The sequence below is a fragment of the Cherax quadricarinatus genome, chromosome 43 (genome assembly GCF_038502225.1).
Source record: "Cherax quadricarinatus isolate ZL_2023a chromosome 43, ASM3850222v1, whole genome shotgun sequence".
Lineage (NCBI taxonomy): Eukaryota > Metazoa > Arthropoda > Malacostraca > Decapoda > Parastacidae > Cherax > Cherax quadricarinatus.
Window position 1 is genome coordinate 24943173 of NC_091334.1, and position 23678 is coordinate 24966850.

General features: G+C 42.3%; 1 protein-coding gene and 1 non-coding gene across 3 annotated transcripts in view; both read left to right on the top strand.

Annotated features, from left to right (window-relative positions):
* The window catches only part of LOC128694100 (chromodomain-helicase-DNA-binding protein 7-like), a 328549-nt gene that overhangs the window by 257739 nt on the left and 47132 nt on the right, over window positions 1–23678 (top strand). For both annotated transcript variants that reach the window (XM_070093744.1, XM_070093743.1), the window contains 10 exons: window positions 206–379; window positions 785–963; window positions 1499–1687; window positions 2064–2256; window positions 2516–2797; window positions 5771–5927; window positions 9732–9948; window positions 11829–12250; window positions 12832–13079; window positions 13507–14280. In XM_070093744.1, the coding sequence (XP_069949845.1) occupies window positions 206–379; window positions 785–963; window positions 1499–1687; window positions 2064–2256; window positions 2516–2797; window positions 5771–5927; window positions 9732–9948; window positions 11829–12250; window positions 12832–13079; window positions 13507–14280 (2835 nt within the window). The remainder of the gene's footprint in view (window positions 1–205; window positions 380–784; window positions 964–1498; window positions 1688–2063; window positions 2257–2515; window positions 2798–5770; window positions 5928–9731; window positions 9949–11828; window positions 12251–12831; window positions 13080–13506; window positions 14281–23678) is intronic.
* On the top strand, window positions 13336–13432 carry LOC128694366 (small nucleolar RNA U6-53/MBII-28). Its single transcript, XR_008407845.1, has one exon. It is a non-coding gene; the product is annotated as a small nucleolar RNA U6-53/MBII-28 (small nucleolar RNA).

A 23678-nucleotide genomic window follows, 5' to 3' on the forward strand; every position in this document is an offset into this window, starting at 1 on the left:
GAGTCATAAATGTTTTAATGTTGGAAGAGTCATGCAGTGAGAACTTCATCCAAGATTACATCTTAATCAATGGTCTGTTATAAACCCACACTTGTGTAGTAGATAGGCTTTAAACTTACTTAAACCAATAAAGCAGATAGTTTTTTTTACTTATAAAACTTGTAAAACCCTGTTGATTATTTTTATCATTGCTGTTTTGTTTTAGTTGGAGGAAGAATTATTTAACCCGGACTATACCGAGGTGGACCGCATTCTAGACATGACGGAAACCACCGACCCCACCAGTGGAAAGTTGATCAAACACTACTTGGTCAAGTGGAAGGCACTCTCCTATGAGGACTCTACCTGGGAGATGGAGGATGATGTTGATACTCTCAAGGTATGTACTCTGTGTGGTTGTTGTGGTATATGTACTCTACCTGGGAGATGGAGGATGTTGTTGATACTCTCAAGGTACGTACTCTACTGTGTGGTTGTTGTGGTACATGTACTCTACCTGGGAGATGGAGGACAATGTTGATACTCAAGGTATGTACTCTACTGTGTAGTTGTTGTGATACATGTACCCTACCTAGGAGAGGGAGGACAATTGTGATTCTCAATGTATGTACTCTACTTTGTGGGGTTGCAGGAGTTAAGTCCTAACTCCTGGTCCTACTTCTCAGCTTGCCACAGTCACTCCTAGCCTTGTGGGCCATGTCGTACCTGCTCTCAATACTTTGACATCCCTCAGGCTGAAGAAATACTTCCTGACATCCCTGAGAGTTTCTTGTTTTGTGCACAGATTGAGGCGTACCTGGCATACAAAGACCCACCACACAAGTCAGAGTGGAAGCCCAAGAAGCGCCCTAAACCCAGTGAGTGGAAAAAGCTGGAGGTGACACCCGAGTACAAGAACAACAATACTCTGAGAGAGTACCAATTGGAGGGCCTCAACTGGCTCAGCTTCTCTTATTATAACTCGTAAGTCTCATTAACCACTTGTCTCAGTACTACCACTTGTCTGTCCTAGACTAGTTGTGTTTGCAGGGGTCAAGTCAAGACCTCTGGCACTTCTTGAATCTTATCCAACTACTGTAAAATTTTCTGGCCTCTGGGATCCTGTGTGTGTACCTTTGTGTTGTAAGTTTGACACCTTGTATATTGAATATGTTGAGTTGGAGGGATGGGGTGAAGGAGGTTTTAAGTTCTAGACTCTTAGACATCCAGCAGGCTGGTGTGAGTGTCGTAGAAAAGGAGACAATTGGTGGTGTTGGAGTGTTTGCAAGAAAACTTGAAGGGATTTAGGGAATCCAGTTAGCCAGACTTGAGTCCTGGAGGTGGGAAGTTGAGTGCCTCCACTCTGAAGAAGTGAGGATGTTGTAGTTCTGGCAAGACAGACAATAGTTGAATGTATAATGGCAAATATTTAAACTGTTATGGGTCACACTACCTCATTGTGTTACAACTAACATTCCTGTGTGTGTTTACATATATTAATGTAGTTGTGTTGCCTCAGGCGCAACTGTATCCTGGCGGACGAGATGGGACTCGGGAAGACTATCCAGTCACTGACTTTTGTGGATGCTTGTTATAAATATGGCATCCGTGGACCCTACCTGATCATCGCACCACTCTCCACCATCCCTAACTGGCAGCGAGAATTTGAGAGCTGGACAGACCTTAATATTATAGTTTACCATGGATCGTAAGTTATGTATAGGGTAACTATACTAGTTTACAACAAGATAGTTTATCATGGATCATAAGTTGTGTAGGGTAACTGCACTAGTTTATAACAAGAGTTTATAATACAGTGTAGTTGCAAATTTGAGAGGTGTGAAGCAGTGTAGTTGTAGACTTGAGAGAGATTGGTCCCAGCTAATCACAGTTGCTCCTCAGTAGCAAAAATGAGTTTTAGGACTCTTACAAAAATTCCTGAAAACTTTGAAAGTTGTGACAGAAATCATAGAAGTACAATGCTAAGTGCTTAGTCTATAACAAAAGTGCATAGAACTCCCTTCATTATTTCCCAAACTTAATGCTAATAACACACTGTTTAAGTTTGCAATGATGTTGTACAGGCAAGGGAGTCGCAACATGATCTTGGAGTATGAGATGTACTACAAGGATGACAAGGGTAACCGCATTCCTAATGTGTACAAGTTCAACGTACTCATCACTACCTTCGAGGTGATCATCTCTGACTGCCTGGAACTCAAGGAGATCCACTGGAGATGTTGCATCATTGATGAGGCTCACAGGCTCAAGAACAGGGTCAGTGCTCAACAAGTTTAAGACTAGTTTTAAACAGGGTTTTGACTTTCTTTTTTAACATTGATAAACATTTATTTGAAGACAAACACTGGCTGTAAAACCTCTTATTATGACTTAATTTTGATATAAATAACAGACATCAAATGAATGATGGTGATTGTGTTGGGTGATCTCAGTGGGAGGTGATCAATATGTTAATTCTACTATCTAACATTAAAATGTCCTTCAATGATATTTTTAATTGTTTGTTACTTGTCAGAACTGCAAGTTGCTGGAAGGTTTGAGATTGATGTTCCTGGAGCACAGAGTGTTGCTTTCCGGCACTCCCCTGCAAAACAACGTCACCGAGCTCTTCTCTTTGCTCAACTTCCTGGAACCAACACAGTTCTCCTCGCAGGAATCCTTCCTGCAAGAGTTTGGCAACTTGCAGACAGAAGATCAAGTGAACAAGTTGCAGGCGTTGCTCAAGCCAATGATGCTTCGCAGGATGAAGGAGGACGTGGAGAAGTCTCTGGCACCCAAGGAGGAGACCATTATTGAGGTAAATATTGATAACATAATTTTTAATACAATATCTGTGATATTTATCATCCTTAACCCTTTGAGGGTCTGTCCCATAGTTGTACGGCTATGAAGCCCGAGTCCAAGCCGTAGTACTTTGCCATGAGCTCAGTTCAGCTGTGAATGGTAAATTTGGAGCTAGATATGAGAAAATGCATCTATGTGGTAAGTGTGCACCATATAAAACAAATCCTGCAGCACGCAGTGCATAACGAGAAAAAATTGCAACCGTGTTTTTGGATTAAAACGGCAACTTTGCAGTGTATATTCATATGTTTTTACAGTTGTATATATTCATGATATCTTACCTGGAGTTTACCTGGAGAGAGTTCCGGGGGTCAACGCCCCCGCGGCCCGGTCTGAGACCAGGCCTCCTCCTCTTGGTCTCATTTGATAGAACAGAAGAGATGTTACAGAACTAGATGATTTTGATTGGTTTTAGGACTGAAAATAGCTTGAAACTGAGCTCAAAGTAGCGGAAATGTTCGATTTTTGCCAGTGTTCAAGAGTAAACAAATGACATCACGCGTCCAATACACATTAGCTGGTGAGTCTGATGTTCGTTCACGAATGTTGTGATATTATTTATACAATTATTACAGTATTGCATAGCAGTAAATCTTCTCATTTTTGGTATGAATAAAAATTCATTATGTGAATAAAAAATCTAAATGGAATTCATGTGTAAAGCCTGAAAACACAACTAATAAACAGAGGAAATGTTATTTTAGTACCAGGAATGTCTGCATTGTCTATTCTGGACCCTATTTTGAAATTGGAATATTTTGAACTTTGTGTGAAATTGGCAAAATTGCCAATTTATGATCACTTTATTGGGTAGTTGAAATAGTTGATTGGGCAGTTTCTTGTGCTCAGTCGATAAAATAGAAGTAATACTAGCGAAGTAGCTAAGAATTTGGTCAACTGGAATAATGTAATTGGCCTAAAATGGGAGTCAAAGTGGGCAAAATTGCCGATGCGTAAATGTCGCTGACATAGCAAAATTTGTGGGAGCATAATTTCCTCAGTTTTCCATCAAATTTTGTACTTTTTGTTTTATTACTTTCAGAAAAAAAGATTCTCTACCATTCCATAAGAAAAAATAGCAAACAATTTTTTGAAAATTCTTGGACCCTGTGGACAAATTTCAGATTGAGAGTCTGGATCCTGGAAGGTTAAATGATGATTTATGAGTCAAACATTATGGTGACATGCTCAGTGTGGAGGGAAATGTTGTGGCGACACACTCAGTGTGGAGGTGTGGTGACACAGTGTGGAGGTGTGGTGACACAGTGTGGAGGTGTGGTGACACAGTGTGGAGGTGTGGTGACACAGTGTGGAGGTGTGGTGACACAGTGTGGAGGTGTGGTGACACAGTGTGGAGGTGTGGTGACAGTGTGGAGGTGTGGTGACACAGTGTGGAGGTGTGGTGACAGTGTGGAGATGTGGTGACACACTCAGTGTGTAGGGAAATATTTTTCCTGATAAACACTGTGAGTGACTTTAAAACTATAAATTAATTAAATGGGTTAATATGCATGATAAAGAATCACACACAAAGTGGGAGTTGTCACAGCTGCTCTTTGCTGATGACACTGTGCTCTTGGGAGATTCTGAAGAGAAGTTGCAGAGATTGGTGGATGAATTTGGTAGGGTGTGCAAAAGAAGAAAATTAAAGGTGAATACAGGAAAGAGTAAGGTTATGAGGATAACAAAAAGATTAGGTGATGAAAGATTGAATATCAGATTGGAGGGAGAGAGTATGGAGGAGGTTAATTTTTTTTTTTTATTATCACACTGGCCGATTCCCACCAAGGCAGGGTGGCCCGAAAAAGAAAAACTTTCACCATCATTCACTCCATCACTGTCTTGCCAGAAGGGTGCTTTACACTACAGTTTTTAAACTGCAACATTAACACCCCTCCTTCAGAGTGCAGGCACTGTACTTCCCATCTCCAGGACTCAAGTCCGGCCTGCCGGTTTTGAGGTTAATGTATTCAGATATTTGGGAGTGGACGTGTCAGCGGATGGGTCTATGAAAGATGAGGTGAATCATAGAATTGATGAGGGGAAAAGAGTGAGTGGTGCACTTAGGAGTCTGTGGAGACAAAGAACTTTGTCCTTGGAGGCAAAGAGGGGAATGTATGAGAGTATAGTTTTACCAACACTCTTATATGGGTGTGAAGCATGGGTGATGAATGTTGCAGCGAGGAGAAGGCTGGAGGCAGTGGAAATGTCATGTCTGAGGGCAATGTGTGGTGTGAATATAATGCAGAGAATTCGTAGTTTGGAAGTTAGGAGGAGGTGCGGGATTACCAAAACTGTTGTCCAGAGGGTTGAGGAAGGGTTGTTGAGGTGGTTCGGACATGTAGAGAGAATGGAGCGAAACAGAATGACTTCAAGAGTGTATCAGTCTGTAGTGGAAGGAAGGCGGGGTAGGGGTCGGCCTAGGAAAGGTTGGAGAGAGGGGGTAAAGGAGGTTTTGTGTGCGAAGGGCTTGGACTTCCAGCAGGCATGCGTGAGCGTGTTTGATAGGAGTGAATGGAGACAAATGGTTTTTAATACTTGACGTGCTGTTGGAGTGTGAGCAAAGTAACATTTATGAAGGGGTTCAGGGAAACCGGCAGGCCGGACTTGAGTCCTGAAGATGGAAAGTACAATGCCTGCACTCTGAAGGAGGGGTGTTAATATTGCAGTTTAAAAACTGTAGTGTAAAGCACCCTTCTGGCAAGACAGTGATGGAGTGAATGATGGTGAAAGTTTTTCTTTTTCGGGCCACCCTGCCTTGGTGGGAATCGGCCAGTGTGATGATAATAATAAAAAAAAAAAATATGCATGATGATGATTAAACAAAGAAATTTTCATTATCCTGTTGGAAACCTTTAACAATTTAGGCTTCGTTTAGCTTCTGTATGTACTTTTGTTTATGCACTTTTGTTTACCTTTTTTTCAGGTTGAGTTGACAAACATTCAGAAGAAATACTACCGAGCGATCCTGGAGCGTAACTTTGACTTCCTGGTGAAGGGAGCAACGTATGCCAATGTTCCGAGCTTAATGAACACCATGATGGAACTACGCAAGTGTTGTCTCCATCCCTATCTTCTTAATGGTGCGTTCCTACCATGTTAACTTCATTTAATACATCCCAACCTTAATGGTGTGCTGCTACCATGTTATGCTCACTTAATACATCCCAACCTTAATGGTGTGCTGCTACCATGTTATGCTCACTTAATACATCCCTACCTTAATGGTGCACTGCTACCATGTTATCCTCTCTTAACCCTTTCAGGGTCCGTGCCGTAGATCTACGGCTGTACATTGAGGGTCCAAACCGTAGATCTACGCCATGAGCTCAGCTCACTCTGATAAGCTGTGAGTGGTAAATTTGGGCCTAGATATGAGAGAATACATCAATGTGGTATGTGTGCACCACATAAAACAAATCCTGCAGCACACAGTTTATAATGAGAGAAAAAACTGAGAATGTGATTTTCGACTAAAACAGCGACTTTGCAATGTTTTTTCGTATGTTTTTTATAGTTGTATTTGCGATTTCTTGGTCTCATTTGATAGAATGGAAGACATATTACAGAAATAGAGATGATTTGGTTGGGTTTAGCACTGGAAATGGCTTGAAACTGAGCTCAAAGTAGTGGAAATGTTAAATTTTTGCCGATATTCAAGAGTAAACAAACGACCTCACACGTCTAATACACGTCAGCTGGTGGATCTAATATACATTCACAAATATGGTGATGATATTTATACAATTATTACAATATTGCATAACAGTAAATCTTCTGTTTTTTGGGTTTGAATAAAAATTCATTATGTGAATAAAAAATCAAAATGGAATTTATTTGTAAAGCCTCAAAACATAACTAATGAACAGAGGAAATGTTAGTTTAGTGCCAGGAATACCTACATTGTTTATTCTGGACCCTATTTTGAAATTGGAATATTTTGAACTTTGTGTTAAATTGGCCAAATTACCAATTTCCGATCACTTTATTTTGTAGTTGAAACAGTTGACTTGGCGATTTCTTGTGCTCAATCGATAGAATAGAAGTAATACTAGTGAAATAGCTAAGAATTTGGTAGACTGGAATAATGTAATTGGCCTAAAATGGGAGTAAAAGTCTGCAAAATCGCCGATTTGTAAATATCGCTGACACATCAAAATTCGCAAGAGCATAATTTAGTCAGTTTTCCATCAAATTTCGTACTTTTTGTTTTATTACCTTCAGAAAAAGATTCTCTACTATTTCATAAGAAAAAATAATTTTTTTTTTTGAAAATTCTTGGACCCTGGTGTGCACTTTGAAATTTGGCCTCTGGACCCTGAAAGGGTTAATACATCCCTACCTTAATTGTGCGCTGCTACCATGTTATCCTTTAACACACTTAATACACACTGCACATAACTGTATAGTCATATATTTGAAGAATCTCAGTGTGGCTGTAAGTGAAAATATTGTACAGTCAACTCTCTTATAAAGATCTTTTATATAGTACAAGTTTTATAGTCAACTCCATTTTGAAGATATATATAGTACAAGTTTTTGTAACCATAATTGAAAACATTCAAAACTGAATATCTGGAACATCATTAGATGCTCTTATTAAATTTCTATGGATTTTTTCAATTAAATTGTTGTAAATGGTTATAGAGGACATTGTGGATAAGTTTGAAGCACCAGAGATAAATGATAATGGGCAGCCTTTAATTGAACTATGTATAGAAAAAGGTTTGGTAATAAGTAATACATATTTTAAGAAAAAGAATATAAGTAAGTATAGAAGATATGTAATGGAAGGAGTTTATTGCATTAAGTATTGGTGGATAAAATATTGATGGGTAGACTTCAGGATGTGTGTGTTTATAGACGGGCAGCAGATAAATCAGATTATTTAGCTGTACAGGTCCACATCCCTTTATCCAAAATTCTGAAATTCGAAAAGTTCCGAAAACCAAAGTATTTTTGTTAAGTGTCTGTCATCATCTTGCTGGGTCACACCGCCACGTGGCGGCATTGAGAATCATTCTGAGAATTCAAAAAAGTCTGAAATTCGAAACAATACAGGCCTCAAGGGTTTCGGATAAAGGGATGTGCACCTGTAGCTACAGTTAGAGTGAGGGAGGAGGAAGTTAGGGTGAGATATAAGCAACTATTGGAAGAAAGGTGGGTTAGTGAGAGTATAGGTAGTGTGGTGGGTTGAAGAGGGTTGGGATAGTTCTAAAAATCGTGTTAAAATGTGGGGCAGAAATCTGTGGCTATAGGAGGGTGGATGCAGGAGGAAAGAGGAGTGGAATAACGAGGTAAAGAGTGTGATAAAAGAGAAAAAAAGTCACTTGTGAGAGGTTTTACAAAGCACAAATGATAAGAGAGAAGTGGTGAGAGAGTGCAAAAGGAAAGCAAATGATTGTGGGTGAGACACTGTCAACAAATTTTACTGAGAATAAGGAAAAGTTTTGGAGTGAGATAAATAGGTTAAGAATACCTTGGGAACAAATAGATTTAATAGTTAACAACAGAATAGGGAAGTTAGTAGAAGGGAAGATGGCAAGAGCATTTTGAGGAACTGTTAAATGTTGATGTAGAGAGGGAGGCAGTGATTACTTGCATTTGACCTGGGAGATGATGTAGAGAGGGAGACAGTGATTACTTGCATTTGGCCCGGGAGATGATGTAGAGAGGGAGGCAGTGATTACTTCCATTTGGCCCGGGAGATGATGTAGAGAGGGAGGCAGTGATTACTTCCATTTGGCCCGGGAGATGATGTAGAGAGGGAGGCAGTGATTACTTGCATTTGGCCCAGGAGATGATGTAGAGAGGGAGGCAGTGATTACTTGCATTTGGCCCGGGAGATGATGTAGAGAGGGAGGCAGTGATTACTTGCATTTGGCCCAGGAGATATAACATCTTGTATGAGTGACCGAGCCAGATGTGAGGGGGGGAGGGGGGTGTAAGGCTGTGGGTAGAGTGTAAGGTGGTAAAGTAGCTGGAACTGATGGGATCATGACAGAAATGTTAAAAGCAGGTGGGGATATAGTGTTGGAGTGGTTGGTACTTTTGTTCAATGTATGAAAGGGAAAGGTACCTAGGGACTGGCAGAGAGCATGTATAGTTCCTTTATATAAAGGTAAAGAGAACAGAAGTGTAAAAATTATAGGGGAATAAGTCTTGTGAGTATACGGGGTAAAGTATATTATGGTACAGTTATTATTGAAAGAATTACAAGTAAGACAGAGAACAGGACTGTAGATGAACAAGGAAGCTTTATAATGGGAAGGGGATGTGTAGACCAAGTGTTCACATTGAACCATATAAGTGAACAATATTTAGATTAAAGGTAGGGAAGTTTTTGTTTCTTTTATGGATTTAGAAAAGGCTTATGACAGGGTGGATAGAGGAGCAATGTGGCAGATGTTGCAGGTGTATGGTATAGGTGGTAAGTTAATAAATGATGTAGCTTTTATAAGGATAGTGAGGCTCAGGTGTACCTGGAGGTTGCCTGGAGGTTATTCCGGGGATCAACGCCCCCGCGGCCCGGTCCATGACCAGGCCGAGGGAGAGGAAGAGGGAGATTACTTCCCAGTAAAAGTATGTCTTAAGACAGGGTTATGTAATGTCACCATGGTTGTTTAACATGTTTATAGATGGGGTTGTACAAGAAGTAAATTCTAGGGTGTTGGGGAGAGGGGTGGGACTATATTATGGGGAATTAAATACAAAATGGGAATTGACAGTTATTTTTGTTTTTGGGAGCTTTGTAAGAGAACTGACTGTATAGTGGAGCTTTATAAGAGAAATGAATGTGTGGAAAATTATAGGTGAATTTTTAGCCAATTTCTTTGGACCATTTTGGATCTGTGTATATTGAAAATTTTGACCACCGGCACTGTCAGGAGCGGAGGATGCCATCCAGCAGGACTACCGTGACTCCAGTCCAGCCAACACCTCTGACCCAGACACTTACTACAATGCTCTGATCCAGTCTTCCGGCAAGATGGTCCTGGTGGACAAACTCTTACCTAAACTGAAGGACAATGGTCACAGAGTTCTCATTTTCTCTCAGATGGTCAAACTTCTTGATATCCTTGAAGATTATCTCATATTTAGGAAGTAAGTTCAACAACTCAAATAAATCTTTATAGCATTTAGTGTATATATAATATGTAGTATATATCATCTTTAATACTATGTGTATATCCTGTATAATATACATATGTAGTACTGTGTACATATCATAAATATCTTAGCTTTAGAAAGTAAGTTCAGTGTCAAGGACCATCATAAAGTTAGAAAGTATGGTCAATATCAAAAGGTTCTGTAAATTTAGAAAATAGGTTGTTATTTTTTAATTAGAAAGTGTTGGTCTACCAGCAAGGTAATGACCTGCTGTCAGGTGTTGGTCTACCAGCAAGGTAATGACCTGCTGTCAGGTGTTGGTCTACTAGCAAAGTAGTGACCTGCTGTCAGGTGTTGGTCTACTAGCAAAGTAGTGACCTGCTGTCAGGTGTTGGTCTACCAGCAAGGTAATGACCTGCTGTCAGGTGTTGGTCTACCAGCAAGGTAATGACCTGCTGTCAGGTGTTGGTCTGCCAGCAAGATAGTAACCTGCTGTCAGGTGTTGGTTTGCCAGCAAGGTAGTGACCTGCTGTCAGGTGTTGGTCTGCAAGCAAGGTAATGACCTGCTGTCAGGTGTTGGTCTGCCAGCAAGATAGTAACCTGCTGTCAGGTGTTGGTTTGCCAGCAAGGTAGTGACCTGCTGTCAGGTGTTGGTACTGTATAGTATACTGACCAGTTACTGTACTGACCCCATCACTGCACCGACCCCGTCACTGCACCGACCCCGTCACTGCACCGACCCCGTCACTGTACTGACCCCATGGGAGTAGAGCACTCCAGGATGATTTGAATAGACTGATGCAGTGGTTGGAGAAGTGGCAGATGCAGTTTAATATAGACAATTGCAAAGTTCTAAACGTTGGACAGGAAAATAACCATGCCACATATAAACTAAATAATGTAGATCTTAATATTATGGATTGCAAAAAGGATTTAGGAGTTCTGGTTAGCAGTAATCTAAAACCAAGACAACAGTGCATTAGTGTTCACAATAAAGCTAGCAGAATCCTTGGCTTCATAGCAAGAAGTATAAATAATTGAAGTCCTCAGGTTGTTCTTCAAGTCTATATCTTTGGTTAGGCCTCATTACAGAATGGATATAAAGGAGGATGACAAAGTTGATCCCATGTATCAGAAATCTTCACTATGAGGATAGACTGAGGATCCTGAATCTGCACTCTCTGGAGACATATAATTAGGGGGAGGATATTATTGAGGTGTATAAATGGAAAACAAGAATAAATAAAGGGGATGTAAATACAGTGGACCCCCGCTTAACGATATTTTTTCATTCCAGAAGTATGTTCAGGTGCCAGTACTGACCGAATTTGTTCCCATAAGGAATATTGTGAAGTAGATTAGTCCATTTCAGACCCCCAAACATACACGTACAAACGCACTTATATAAATACACTTACATAATTGGTCACATTAGGAGGTGATCGTAGTGTGCTGAAAATATCTAACATAGACAGGACTCGCAGCAATGGCTTTGGAAAAATTCCGATTCAAGCTGGATATAGGAAAGCACTGGTTTGGTAATAGAGTTGTGGATGAGTGGAACAAACTCACGAGTACCATCGTAGACGCTAAGACATTGTGTAGTTTTAAAAATAGGTTGGATAAATACATGAGTGGGTGTGGGTGGGTGGGTGTGAGTTGGATCTGACTAGCTTGTGCTACTAGGTCGGATGCAGTGCTCCTCCCTTAAGTGACTTGTCTGACCTCACTAGGTCAAGGCATTGGCTTAAGCTAGTGGGAGAATTGGACCTGCCTCGCATAGGCCAGTAGGCCTGTTGCAGTGTTCCTTATTATGTTCTTATTACTTTGTCATTGGGTAAACAGTGGTTTAATAAAATATCTCTGCCATCTAGGTACCCCTACGAACGATTAGACGGCCGCATCCGCGGCAACATGCGCCAGGCGGCTATTGACCGCTTCTGCAAGCCCGACTCTGACCGCTTCGTCTTCCTGCTGTGTACCAAGGCCGGTGGTTTGGGCATCAACCTGACAGCAGCCGACACAGTCATAATCTATGACAGTGACTGGAACCCCCAGAATGACTTGCAGGCACAGGCGCGCTGCCACCGCATTGGCCAGTCGAAGAGCGTCAAAATTTACCGACTGGTGTGCAGGAACACCTATGAGAGGGAGATGTTCGACAAGGCGTCGAGGAAGCTGGGCCTGGATAAAGCAGTGTTACAGTCTATGAACAGCGAAGGCGGCAAGAATGGTGCTGCCGGCGGCAACTCTCTGGGACTCTCTAAAGCTGACATAGAGGAACTCTTAAAGAAAGGTGAGCAACTCTTGATCCCAGAAGGTGGACCAGACCTGATGTTCAATCATCCCCCAGCCACTGTACCCACCTGTTGTGGTTGAGTCTCAGTTCCTGGCCTTTATGGTTTTGTGTTTCAGGAAGTGGAGTGGCCTTGATGAAGGAAGAGAGGCAGACTCAATTTATATTTTTAAGAGCAAGTATGACAGGGATCTGAAGGCTGAGAGGTGGGGCCACGAGCTGAGATTCAACACACAGGTTAATATACATGAATATTGTACTTATTGCCTTTATTGAATACTGTCACCCACCGTGGTAGACAGTGTCACCATCATGGTACAGTGTCACCCATCATGGTAGTGTCACCTACCATGGTAGACTGTCCCCATCACTCAGTTTTCCACAAGTCTCAGTTAATACTTTGTAATAACTTCTGGTCCCTGTGAGTGGTTCTTGATGCCTGTGAGTTGTTTTTGATGCCTTGCCCAGGACCAGTAACAACTTGGTTGATCAAGCTGACAGCAGACACAGGTGGTCCAAGACCAGGCTACAGGTAGACTAACAGCTCATCAGAGACATGGTATGCATCAACTTTGTTTCAGGTGCGTATGGTGCATTGATGGATGAGGATGGTGATGGTGGGGACTTCTGCGAGGAGGATATCAACCAGATATTGTCTCGGCGAACGACTGTCATTCAGCATGAAAGTGAGAAGGGTTCCTCCTTCTCCAAAGCTTCTTTCTCTGCCTCCAACAACCGTTCAGATATTGAGATTGATGACCCTGACTTCTGGAAGAAGTGGGCCAAGCGAGCGGAAATTGACACAGAAGTGGGAGACAGACTTCGCAAGGTACGCTTCTGTGTAAACCTCTGCTTACATCCTGTATGAGAAAGTTTGAGTCCTGGAGGTGGGAAGTACAGTGGCTGCACTCTAAACAAGGGGTTTGGGGTATTTGCTGTTTAGAGTGACATCTAAACTGTCATATCTGTGTACTTCTGGTGAGACAGCAATAGTGTGAATGATGGCGACAATGTTTCTTTCTCGGGTCATTCTGCCTCAGTGGGAGACAGCCAGTGTGTTTATAAAATAATAGAGTGGATAATGTTTTTGATGATGACCTGCCATGCTAATACTGAGGAATCCAGTCGTTGTTGTCTGGCAACCAGTGAGTTCAAATTTAGCTTATCTGAAACCTTTATAACATTTTTTATTATTATTATTCTAAGTAGTCTGGTAAAAGTTTTGACTGCCAAATTTTCTTTTTTCTGCCATACAGAAGACGTTGATCGTTGAAGAGCCGAGGAGGAGATCTCAGATCCGCAGGTACGGCCACGATGAGTCTGTCTTGGACTGCAGTGACCTGGAGTCCTCGGCCAGTGACTCTGGCCAAGAGAGGGATTTAGAGCCGGAAATGGTCATAGAAGCGAATAGTAGATCTCGGGGCCGGGGTCGAGGCCGGGGCCGCAACAGAGGACGAGGAGGTAGAGGTGCACGTAACACGAGGGCGTCCCGCTGGGTAGTAGAGGAGGAGCAACTGGACCCGGATGTCGTCAGGTATGGCCAGTGGCTACGCTCAGAATGCTTCAAAGTGGAGAAGGGCTTGTTGATCTATGGCTGGGGACGATGGAAGGAGATCCTTGCCCACGGTGACTTCCGTCCAGCCTGGAAAGAAGTGGATGTCCAGGATTGTGCTCGCATGATCCTTCTCTTCTGCATTCGCTATTACCGTGGTGATGACAAAATTAAGGGCTTCATATTCGATCTCATTTCTCCCACGTCGGACGGCAAGACTCGCATCCACCACAACCACATCGGCCTCTCCGCTCCAGTGCCACGAGGCAGGAAGGGCAAGAAGAAGATAAGAGAAGCCAAGCTGGTCGCTTCTCACATGGAAGGTGCAGACTGGGCTAAGGAGGAGAAGTATGACACAGAGGTTTACCTAGATCAGGGATACTCGCGACACCTGACACGACACTCCAACAAGGTCCTCCTCAGAGTACGTCTTCTCTTCTACATCAAGCAGGAGATCATTGGTGATCATTATCTGCAGGTCAGTGTTATATTGAGGTCTGTCCCTTATACATACACACTCTGATGCTCTCAAAAAATAAGAAAATTTGGCTCTAGAAAAATTATTGGATAAGAGGCAAAAAATGTTTTGTGGGTGTGTATGGATGAAGTTTTAAGGGGTGGGAGCTTGAACATCCAGCAGGCAAGTTGTGTGTGAGATTTTAGATCAGAGTGAGTGGAGATGAGTGGGTTTGTATGGGTTTGACATGCTGATGTAGTGCTGGCTACAGACATGTAAACAGTTATTGGAATGGCTGTACCAGTAACCTGGTCCCACACCAGACCAGACCTGGTTGACCATATGATCAACCAGGCTCTTGGTACTGGCTGCATTCAGTGCAACAGGTACCACAGCTCAGCTGTTGACTAACTAATTTGAAGAACTTGTGTTATTCCTTCTTAGAGACAACCAGGGTTGTCTTGGTGTTATATTGAAGAACTTGTTGCTCTTTCTTCAAGACAACTCCGGCTGTCTTGGTGTTTGTTATATATTTATTTATTTATTTATTTATTTAAAAATTTGAGCACACATACAGAGGTACAAAAAATACAGATAAGAGCAGCATGCCAAAGCCACTTATACTATGCATAGCATTACGGGCTGGCTTAAAATTAACTTAAGATGAACTAAGCAATGATGACATCAGTGATAAAACTTTAATGTATACAGATTACTATAAAGCACAAGTGAGTATTACAAAGACAGGTCATATGGTTGTATGCATTGTTGTACATTCAGTAGAATGGAGTATTCTGTTAGGTAGTGTATTTAAAAAATAATAAAGTTAGATTGGGTTTTAGGTTTAACATTTATGTGATATAATTGTGAGAAACATTTAAGATATAAAGTTTTTATAAAGTTTTTCTGAGGAAGGGTTGTTGAGGTGGTTCAGACATGTAGAGAGAATGGAGCGAAACAGAATGACTTCAAGAGTGTATCAGTCTGTAGTGGAAGGAAGGCGGGGTAGGGGTCGGCCTAGGAAGGGTTGGCGGGAGGGGGTAAAGGAGGTTTTGTGTGCGAGGGGCTTGGACTTCCAGCAGGCATGCGTGAGCGTGTTTGATAGGAGTGAATGGAGACAAATGGTTTTTAATACTTGACGTGCTGTTGGAGTGTGAGCAAAGTAACATTTATGAAGGGATTCAGGGAAACCGGCAGGCCGGACTTGAGTCCTGGAGATGGGAAGTACAGTGCCTGCACTCTGAAGGAGGGGTGTTAATGTTGCAGTTTAAAAACTGTAGTGTAAAGCACCCTTCTGGCAAGACAGTGATGGAGTGAATGATGGTGAAAGTTTTTCTTTTTCGGGCCACCCTGCCTTGGTGGGAATCGGCCAGTGTGATAATAATAAAAAATAATAATAATTTAAGATATACAATTTATAAGGTTCAGTTATTCAGTATTTATTTGGTTTTGGGTGAGTAAGTGATCTTTGAGAAGAGACTTTAATTTATAAACAGGTAGTGTTTCTTTTATATTTACAGGTAATGAGTTCCAGATTTTAGGGCCTTTTATGTGCATTGAGTTTTTGCATAGTGTGAGATGGACACGAGGAATATCAAAGAGTGATCTGTGCCTTGTGTTATGGTCATGTGTTCTGTTGAGGTTGGCAAGGAGATGTTTGAGGGGAGGGTTAATATCAGAGTTAAGTGTTTTATGTATGTAATAGGTGCAGTAATAAGTATGAATGTTTTGTATGGTGAATAGGTTTAGTGTATTGAATATTGGTGGAGTGTGCTGCCTATAGTGAGAATTTGTTATCATTCTAACTGCAGCCTTTTGTTGGGTAATTAGTGGTCTGAGATGGTTACTTGTTGTTGAGCCCCATGCACAAATTCCATAGGTGAGATAGGGGTAAATAAGAGAGTGATATAGGGCCAGGAGGGCTGACTGTGGAGCATAGTACCGTATCTTCGATAGTATGCCTACAGTCTTGGAAATTTTCTTAGAAATTTGTTGTATATGTGTATGAAATTTGAGTCTATTATCAAGGTGGATTCCTAAGAATTTTCCCTCTGTTAGCTTTGTGATAGGTGATCCGTTTATCATTATGTTAAGAGGGACATCTGTAGCTCTGTTACCAAACTGAATGAAGTAGGTTTTGTCAATGTTTAGTGTAAGTTTGTTAGTCCTCATCCAGGTAGATATTTTCTGTAATTCGGTATTTACAGTATTGGCTAGCGTGACTGGGCTCGGGTGGGAGAAGACGTATGTAGTGTCATCTGCAAATAGTGTGGGTTTGAGTAATTGCGAAGCATTTGGTAGGTCATTTATGTATAGGAGAAAGAGAAGAGGGCCAAGGACACTTCCCTGTGGGACACCAACTGTAATTGGTTGTGTAGAAGAGTTTGCCCCATTTGCATACACATATTGGCTTCTGTTGCTGAGGTATGACTTGAGGTAGTTGAGGGAGTGCCCTCTTATACCATAGTGTGACAATTTTACGTGGAGCAAGTCATGGTTAACTGTATCAAAAGCTTTACGTAAGTCAATGAAGATCCCCAGTGGGACTTCTTTTTTCTCTATTGCAGTGTATATATGTTCTAGCATGTGTATAATAGCATCATTAGTATTTTTATTTGGCCTGAATCCAAATTGGCAGGGGTTGAGTATGTTTTGGGAGATAAGGTAGGAGTAGATTCGTTTATGAATTAATTTTTCGAAGATTTTTGAGAGAGGGTGTAAGTTGGATATTGGCCTATAGTTATTCAACTCTGTTTGGTCTCCTCCTTTGTGGATCGGGGTGACCCTTGCTATTTTGAGTACTGTAGGGAAGGTGGAGGATTCAATGGATTTGTTAAAGAGTGTTGCAATGATTGGTGATAGCACTTCTGACACTTTTTTGTATATAAAGGGTGGTAAGGTATTTAAATCTCCTGCCTTGTTTTTTAGCGTGTTGATAATAAGGGAGACTTCGTATGGGTTAGTCGGAGCTAGGAACAGTGTGTTCGGGTAGTTGCCAGTGAGGTAGTCATTTGGTGGGGTATCTGAGCTTGGGATTTTATTGGCAAGGTTTTGTCCTATAGTGGAGAAGAAATCATTGAGTCTGTTTGCTGTTTCTGTTGGTGGGAGTTGGGGTTCATCTGATTTTGCTAATTTTATTTCGCTATTTCGTGATATCTTTTTTGTTCCTAGAATTTCTGATAGGGTTTTCCAGGTCTTTTTTATATCACCTCGTAAGTTGGATAATCTGTTCTCATAATACAATTTTTTTGCCCTTCTTATCAGGCTGGTTAGGATTGACGAGTAACGTTTTGTTTGGTCTCTGGTTATGTGACCCATTCTGTACTGTTTTTCATATTGGTGTTTTGTATTTATGGATTTGAGAATGCTGGGTGTTAACCAGGGACTGTTCAGTCTCTTAGCTGTCATCTGTTTAGTTTTTTTAGGGCAGTGCTTGTTATAGAGGTATTGGGTCTTTTTTAGAAAATTATTAATACATTCGTCAATATCTGTATAGATTTCTAGCTCAGTGTGCCAGTCAATGTTTGCTACTGCTGTTGTGAAGTTATTAATGGCTGCCTCATTGTGAAGTCTGAAGGTGACTTTAGTAGTGTCTTGGGGTAATTTACCAAGAGTTGTTATGAGAAAAGTAGGGTAGTGGTCTGTGGTATTATCTGTAATTATGCCTGATTTTAAAGGGGATATGGTGTTGGTCCAGATGTGGTCAAGTAGGGAAACACTAGTCTCTGTAACTCTTGTAGGTTTTGTTACTGTTGGTAGCAACATACAGTTACTCATTGTGTTTGTGAATTCAGTAACGTGTGGGTCCTGGTCTTGCAGGAGATTTATATTGAAGTCACCTGAGAGTAGTAAGTGATCTTTGTTCATGCGTGCATCAGTTATCATACTTCCTAGGTTTTGACTAAATTGGCTAATGTTTGACTGTGGAACTCTGTAAATGTTTATCAATGTGAGAGGTTTTTGTAGGTATTTGGATTTGAATTTAGCTATTATATATTCCCCATGTTCATCCCTTGTGCAAGTATTAGTGATACATTCTAGTTGGTCTGAGTAGTATATGGCTGTGCCACCCCCTTGTTGGTCTGGCCTACAGTTGTGTATGGCTGTGTAACCAGGAATGGCATAGACATCTGTACTATCAGGCTTTAGCCAGGTTTCAGTTAGTGTAATGATGGACATATTGGCATGTAAGGAATTTAGTAATGCTATGAGGTCATCGTAATGCTTGCTTAAAGATCTGATATTGTAGTTAAAGATAGTTATGTTGATCGCCTTGTATTGCTTTCTCTCAATGTACCCTGAACACCTCTGCTTTACACCTCTGGTGAGACTCTTGCATTCATGAGGAATATTTTGTCTGCAGATTAATAACTAAACCTTCCAGAATGTTCCTTTTGTGTAATATTTCTCACTAGAGTATATCTGGAGAGGGTTTTGGGGGTCAACGCCCCCGCGGCTCGGTCTGAGACCAGGCCTTGTGGTGGATCAGTATTTGACAAAGTGGTACCTAAGACGTAGTGTTATCCTCGCAAGCACTGTTGTTATCTTGGAAATCAATGAGAGAATTTTCATTGCTTTTGTACTGTATCACAATTACTCGAGTTTTTTACACAGGGTTTGACAAGGTTAAGGATCCCTAGCTTCATTGACAAGCTATTTACAGGTTAAGGATTCCTAGCTTTATTGGCAAGCTAAGAGCTGTTACCTACATCAGCTCATTTGAAAGCATTTTTATTGTTATGAGACATACAAGTAGGGAACAGGATGAAGTTGGAGCCATCTGTGGGCCAGCATTTTCATTTGATCAACTGACTTTATCTCGTTGACATCATTATGCTGTACAAATGTGTTCCATACTTGAGTCATCCTGAGTATATAGGATCTCAGATGGAGTGAAGTTCTGGAGAAGGGTACAGCCAGAGTGAAGTTGCTGCTTTCTGCCCGTCTTGTGGCATAAAAGCTTGTTTCACGCTGTCCTCGAAGTGGATCCAAGTGTGGTACTTTGACAATATTGGCCTTGTACATAACAGTAAGGCCACCCACATCCCTCCTATGCTCTGCTGAAATGACAGATCTATCCAGGATGGGTCCAGGCGAGAGATGAGACGTCTTGCTCTGTTCTCTACTCTCTCAAGCAGTTGCAGATGAGAGGGGGGGCAGGCAAACCAAGAAAGTGGAGCATACTCAAGGTGCGAACGTACTTGTGCCTCGTACAGAATCTTGCAACCCCTACTGTCAAGTAGATGCGAGATACGGCGAAGTGCTGTAAGCTTCCTGGCTGCCTTGTTTGCAAGATTTACAACATGGTTCTTCATGGTTAGTTTGGAGTCAAATTTCACCCCAAGGATATCAACTTCTTCTCCAGGTGCCAACACCCTCCCATTCATCCTTACTACTGCACCAGCATTACCATCATGGTGCCTAGAGACGATCATCATTTGCGTTTTCTCAGGTGCAAATGTTACTTGCCATCTGTTTCCCCAAGCTGATATAGCTCTCAGCTGGTGATTGATGTAGCTTAGAGCAGCTGGCATTTCTTCTCTTGGATAAGTGAATGTCAGTGTGCAGTCATCTGCATATGCATGTGATTCTGGGATTAGATGAAGAAGGTCGTTGAAGTAGACATTCCATAACAGTGGTCCCAGCAGCTTCCTTGTGGAACACTTGCCCCAATAGGATGTCTTGCTGATTCCGTTCCATTGAGAACTACACTTAGAGATCTACCCTGAAGGTAATCGCTGAGGAGACATAGCGTAGGGCCTGCAATTCCCAGTGCTTGAAGTTTTGCTAAGAGGCCCTGGTGCTACACCCGGTCGAAAGCGCCAGCGATGTCCAGTGCTACCACACAGCTGACTTTGGATTCATCCAGTGGCTGGTGCCACTTAGTGGAGAGGTTTAACAACAGATCAGCAGCAGAGTAACCTTTCCTGAAGCCATATTGACGATCACAAAGTAGCGAGTGATAGTCAAAAAACTCTGTCATTTGTCTTGAGATTATTGTCTCGAGGATCTTACCAGTGATTGACAGGAGTGACACTGGTCTATAGTTGCTGATTTCTGCTCTGCTCTTCTTTTTGTGAACAGGGACTACATTTGCCTCTTTCCATAGAGAGGGCCATTTACACTGTACTAGGCAGTGCTGAAAGATGCGAGTTAGAGGTGCTGCTAGCTGGTCTGCACATCTTCTCAGCAATCTTGGGCTCAACTTGTCTGGGCCCACAGCCTTTTCTTGGTCAAGCGATTTAAGAAGGAAATGCACCTCCTCCTGCCTTATTGTCACCACTGACAGTTTTGACACAGTTCTTGCAGCTAGCCAAGGAGGGTCCCTTGCTGGATCAGGAACTTGCATTTTGGTAGCAAAGTGTTCAGCAAAGAGGTCCGCCTTCTCTTGACTACTAGTAGAGGTGGTCCCATCCTGTCGATTTAGAGGTGGAATGAGTTCATCAGGCAGATAACCTTGTCTGTCCTTGACCAGGGACCACCAGGTTTTGGAGTCTACCCTACCTAATGCTAGCTTTCTTTTAGTGTCCACCTCCCATTTAGCAATGGCCCACTTTATTATTATTAAAGATTAGCCGGTATTCTCCCGGCCCGGGCCTTTTCCAAGTGGTGGCCCGGCCTTGGCTCCCTCTTTAGGGAGTGTCTGAGACCTAAGTCTCCCATGGGAGGAGGGACAAGTACCTCCTCATCTTTGGTACCAACTGTCCCCAGGCCACTTTTGAACATCACCCATATGTCTACAGGCTTGCCTGTGCAAGTTCCTGTTATAGGTGGTAGGATGTCTCTTATACCTTCGCCATGCTTTGTACTTAGCAGTAGCAGCCTCTCTACAACGAAAGCCAAACCAAGGCTGATCCGTAGGCTTTGTCACATATTGCCGGTGAGGATTGTGTTCTTGTTGTAGATTAAGGATGTGTCCAGTGAAGGCTTTCACTTGGTTGTCAACATCCCCTTGGAGAAGAGCATTCCAATCGGTGGTGGCAAGCTCAGAGCGAAGGGCTGGCCAATTACCTCTTTCCCATAGCCAGGTTGTGCGTGTGGACTCCTCGCCTCGTTCTGTTGGGATCTTAAGTGTCGTAAAAAACAGCCTTGTGGTCAGACGATCCAACGTAGCCGAGGGGTTGACAAGTGACTATGCCTTCTGCCAGATCACTCACTACTGGGTCAAGGGAGGAGCCAGAGATGTGAGTAGGGAAATCAACAAAGTTTCTCATGTCAAACACTGCAAGAAGGTCATCAAAGTCCCTCTGTATAAGGTGCTGGTTGAGGTCACCAACAATTATGATACGTTAACAGTTGTGTTGTAGCAGAAGAGAGTCAATATTTTCCATTAGGAAGTTGATGGGATCTGCATGCTGCCACTGAGGTCTGTACATTGCACATGCTAGTACAGAGGTACTAGTGTTTATGCAGAGCTTGAAGAACATCATTTCAAGATGTATAGGGATGGCAACATCAATGTGCTGGGCATGAACACTTTTAGAGAAGCACACAGCAACACCTCCTCCTTGTCCTTGCCTGTTTCTTCTCATCCATGAGGTGTAGTCAGCAATTCTCGCAAAATTTTCTGGAGTCCTGTCATCCAAAAATGTTTCAACAACAGCTATCATGTCGGGATGTCGAGTGTTCACAAAACTGTGTGTGAGCTCTCCAACAATAGTAATGAAACCTCTAATGTTGGCCGACAGGATGCTGATAGACTGGCTCCTCATGATGATGTGGTCAGCTTGAGGTGGTGGGTGTGTAGGGCATGTAAGGTACCTGCCCTTGAGAGAGGTAGGGTACTGAGGCAGCTGCAGGGATGTAGGTCTGTGGTCTTGTATAAGGCACAATACCACCTGCTGGACTGGGATAGGAGTAGCTGAGTGGGTGACGTGTGAGTGTGTTCACCAATTCAGAGATCATGCTGGTTTATTCTGAGAATAGGTCTCTAAACAGGTGGTCCTGTCTGTCAAGTTCCTTTTTCTTCCGAAACTGGTCCTCCTGATGTCCTTTCTTGTAGCAGTAATTACACCTGGTATCTTGCAGGCAGTTGCTGGCTGTGTGCCCCTTCCGGTGACAGCGAGAGCACAGCCTAGGTGCCTGGGAGGGTGGACTATGATTTGTTGCACCTCCTGTGTTTTGCAGATTTGTCCTCAGATTCTGCCGCTGGAACTGTGTTAGTGGAGGGTGAGACGACTGTAGATGTCTTCCTCCGCCACGTCCTCTGCCCTGTCCTCTACCAGTTCTGACAGATGTGTCCCTGCTGTTCGTACTTTGGCGCAGTAGGTGATCAGGTGAAGTGATAGTTCCCTGATTATTAACTGCACCAATCTCTTGTGGAGAAACTCCTGACTCAGAACTTGCTGATAAAGCACTGCTGCCAGATTCTGGAATAGTGTTGGCAGGTGTGCTGACAGGTGTAGGATCAGAGATGGTATGTGCACTGTCAAGTGGACTGGCAGTGGCTGAAGCAGAGATGTCAGGTGTAGGAGAATTAACAGATCCAAGGTTTCCTTCGTTGCTGGGAAGAGGATTTGTTCCCTCTGTGGTGGTCAGAGGAATTGTGTTAGAATTCCCAAAGGTAGTGTTTTGAACTCTGTCAGTCTGTGGGACCTTAGCGATGACAGAATTCCACCAGTTATTTACCCCTGAGTTAAGCTCAGTGTGGGATTTCCAGTCTTTGTCAATAGTGTCACTTGATGTAGGCTTGCACTGACCTTCTACAATAGCTTGGAGGTTATCTAATGATTTGAGGAGCTCATGAAGTGCTTCCCTGTGATGGATTAGCTTAGCTGCAACTTTACAACACACCCCAAGAGGGCAGTCTTGATCTTTGGACAGAAGTCCCTGAGGTAGGACTTCTGAACCTTCCTCCTGTAGCTCCAGGCTCGTATCCACATATACCACAGGATTATGGATATCCTTCAATTTTCTGAAATTTTCAACCTGGCTGCAACAAAATTATTCTTCTGGAATGCAGCTTCATTTTTGACCATCAACCAAATCCTCACTTGATGACAACCAGTGAAGGTGAGTCTCAAAGGCTTGGTCAGGATTGGGTTGAAATATAGTTTTGATGTTTCTTATGTTTGTATTCTCATATAACTGCAAATCCTCACAAATATTTTGGTTCAGTTCTTCAACAGATTGATTCTGACTTGTGGATCCTTCCTTGTCATACCCTGAAGGGCTGCTGTCACTGTTTACCTGTGATCTATCTTTACAAGCTTCACGATACATTTTTTAACAAGCTCTTTGTTGTGAAACTGACTACAATTATGAGTCGTTTACACTGATAATCTCTTGCACTCTTCTACAACTATCTGTTTGTGTCCAGTATTTTGTCTTGGTTAAAATATGAAAAATCAAAATCTTCTGAATAAGCTTGATAAATGACTCTCTCCTAGCACAATCTCTCATTCTCAGCCTCAGTTGGC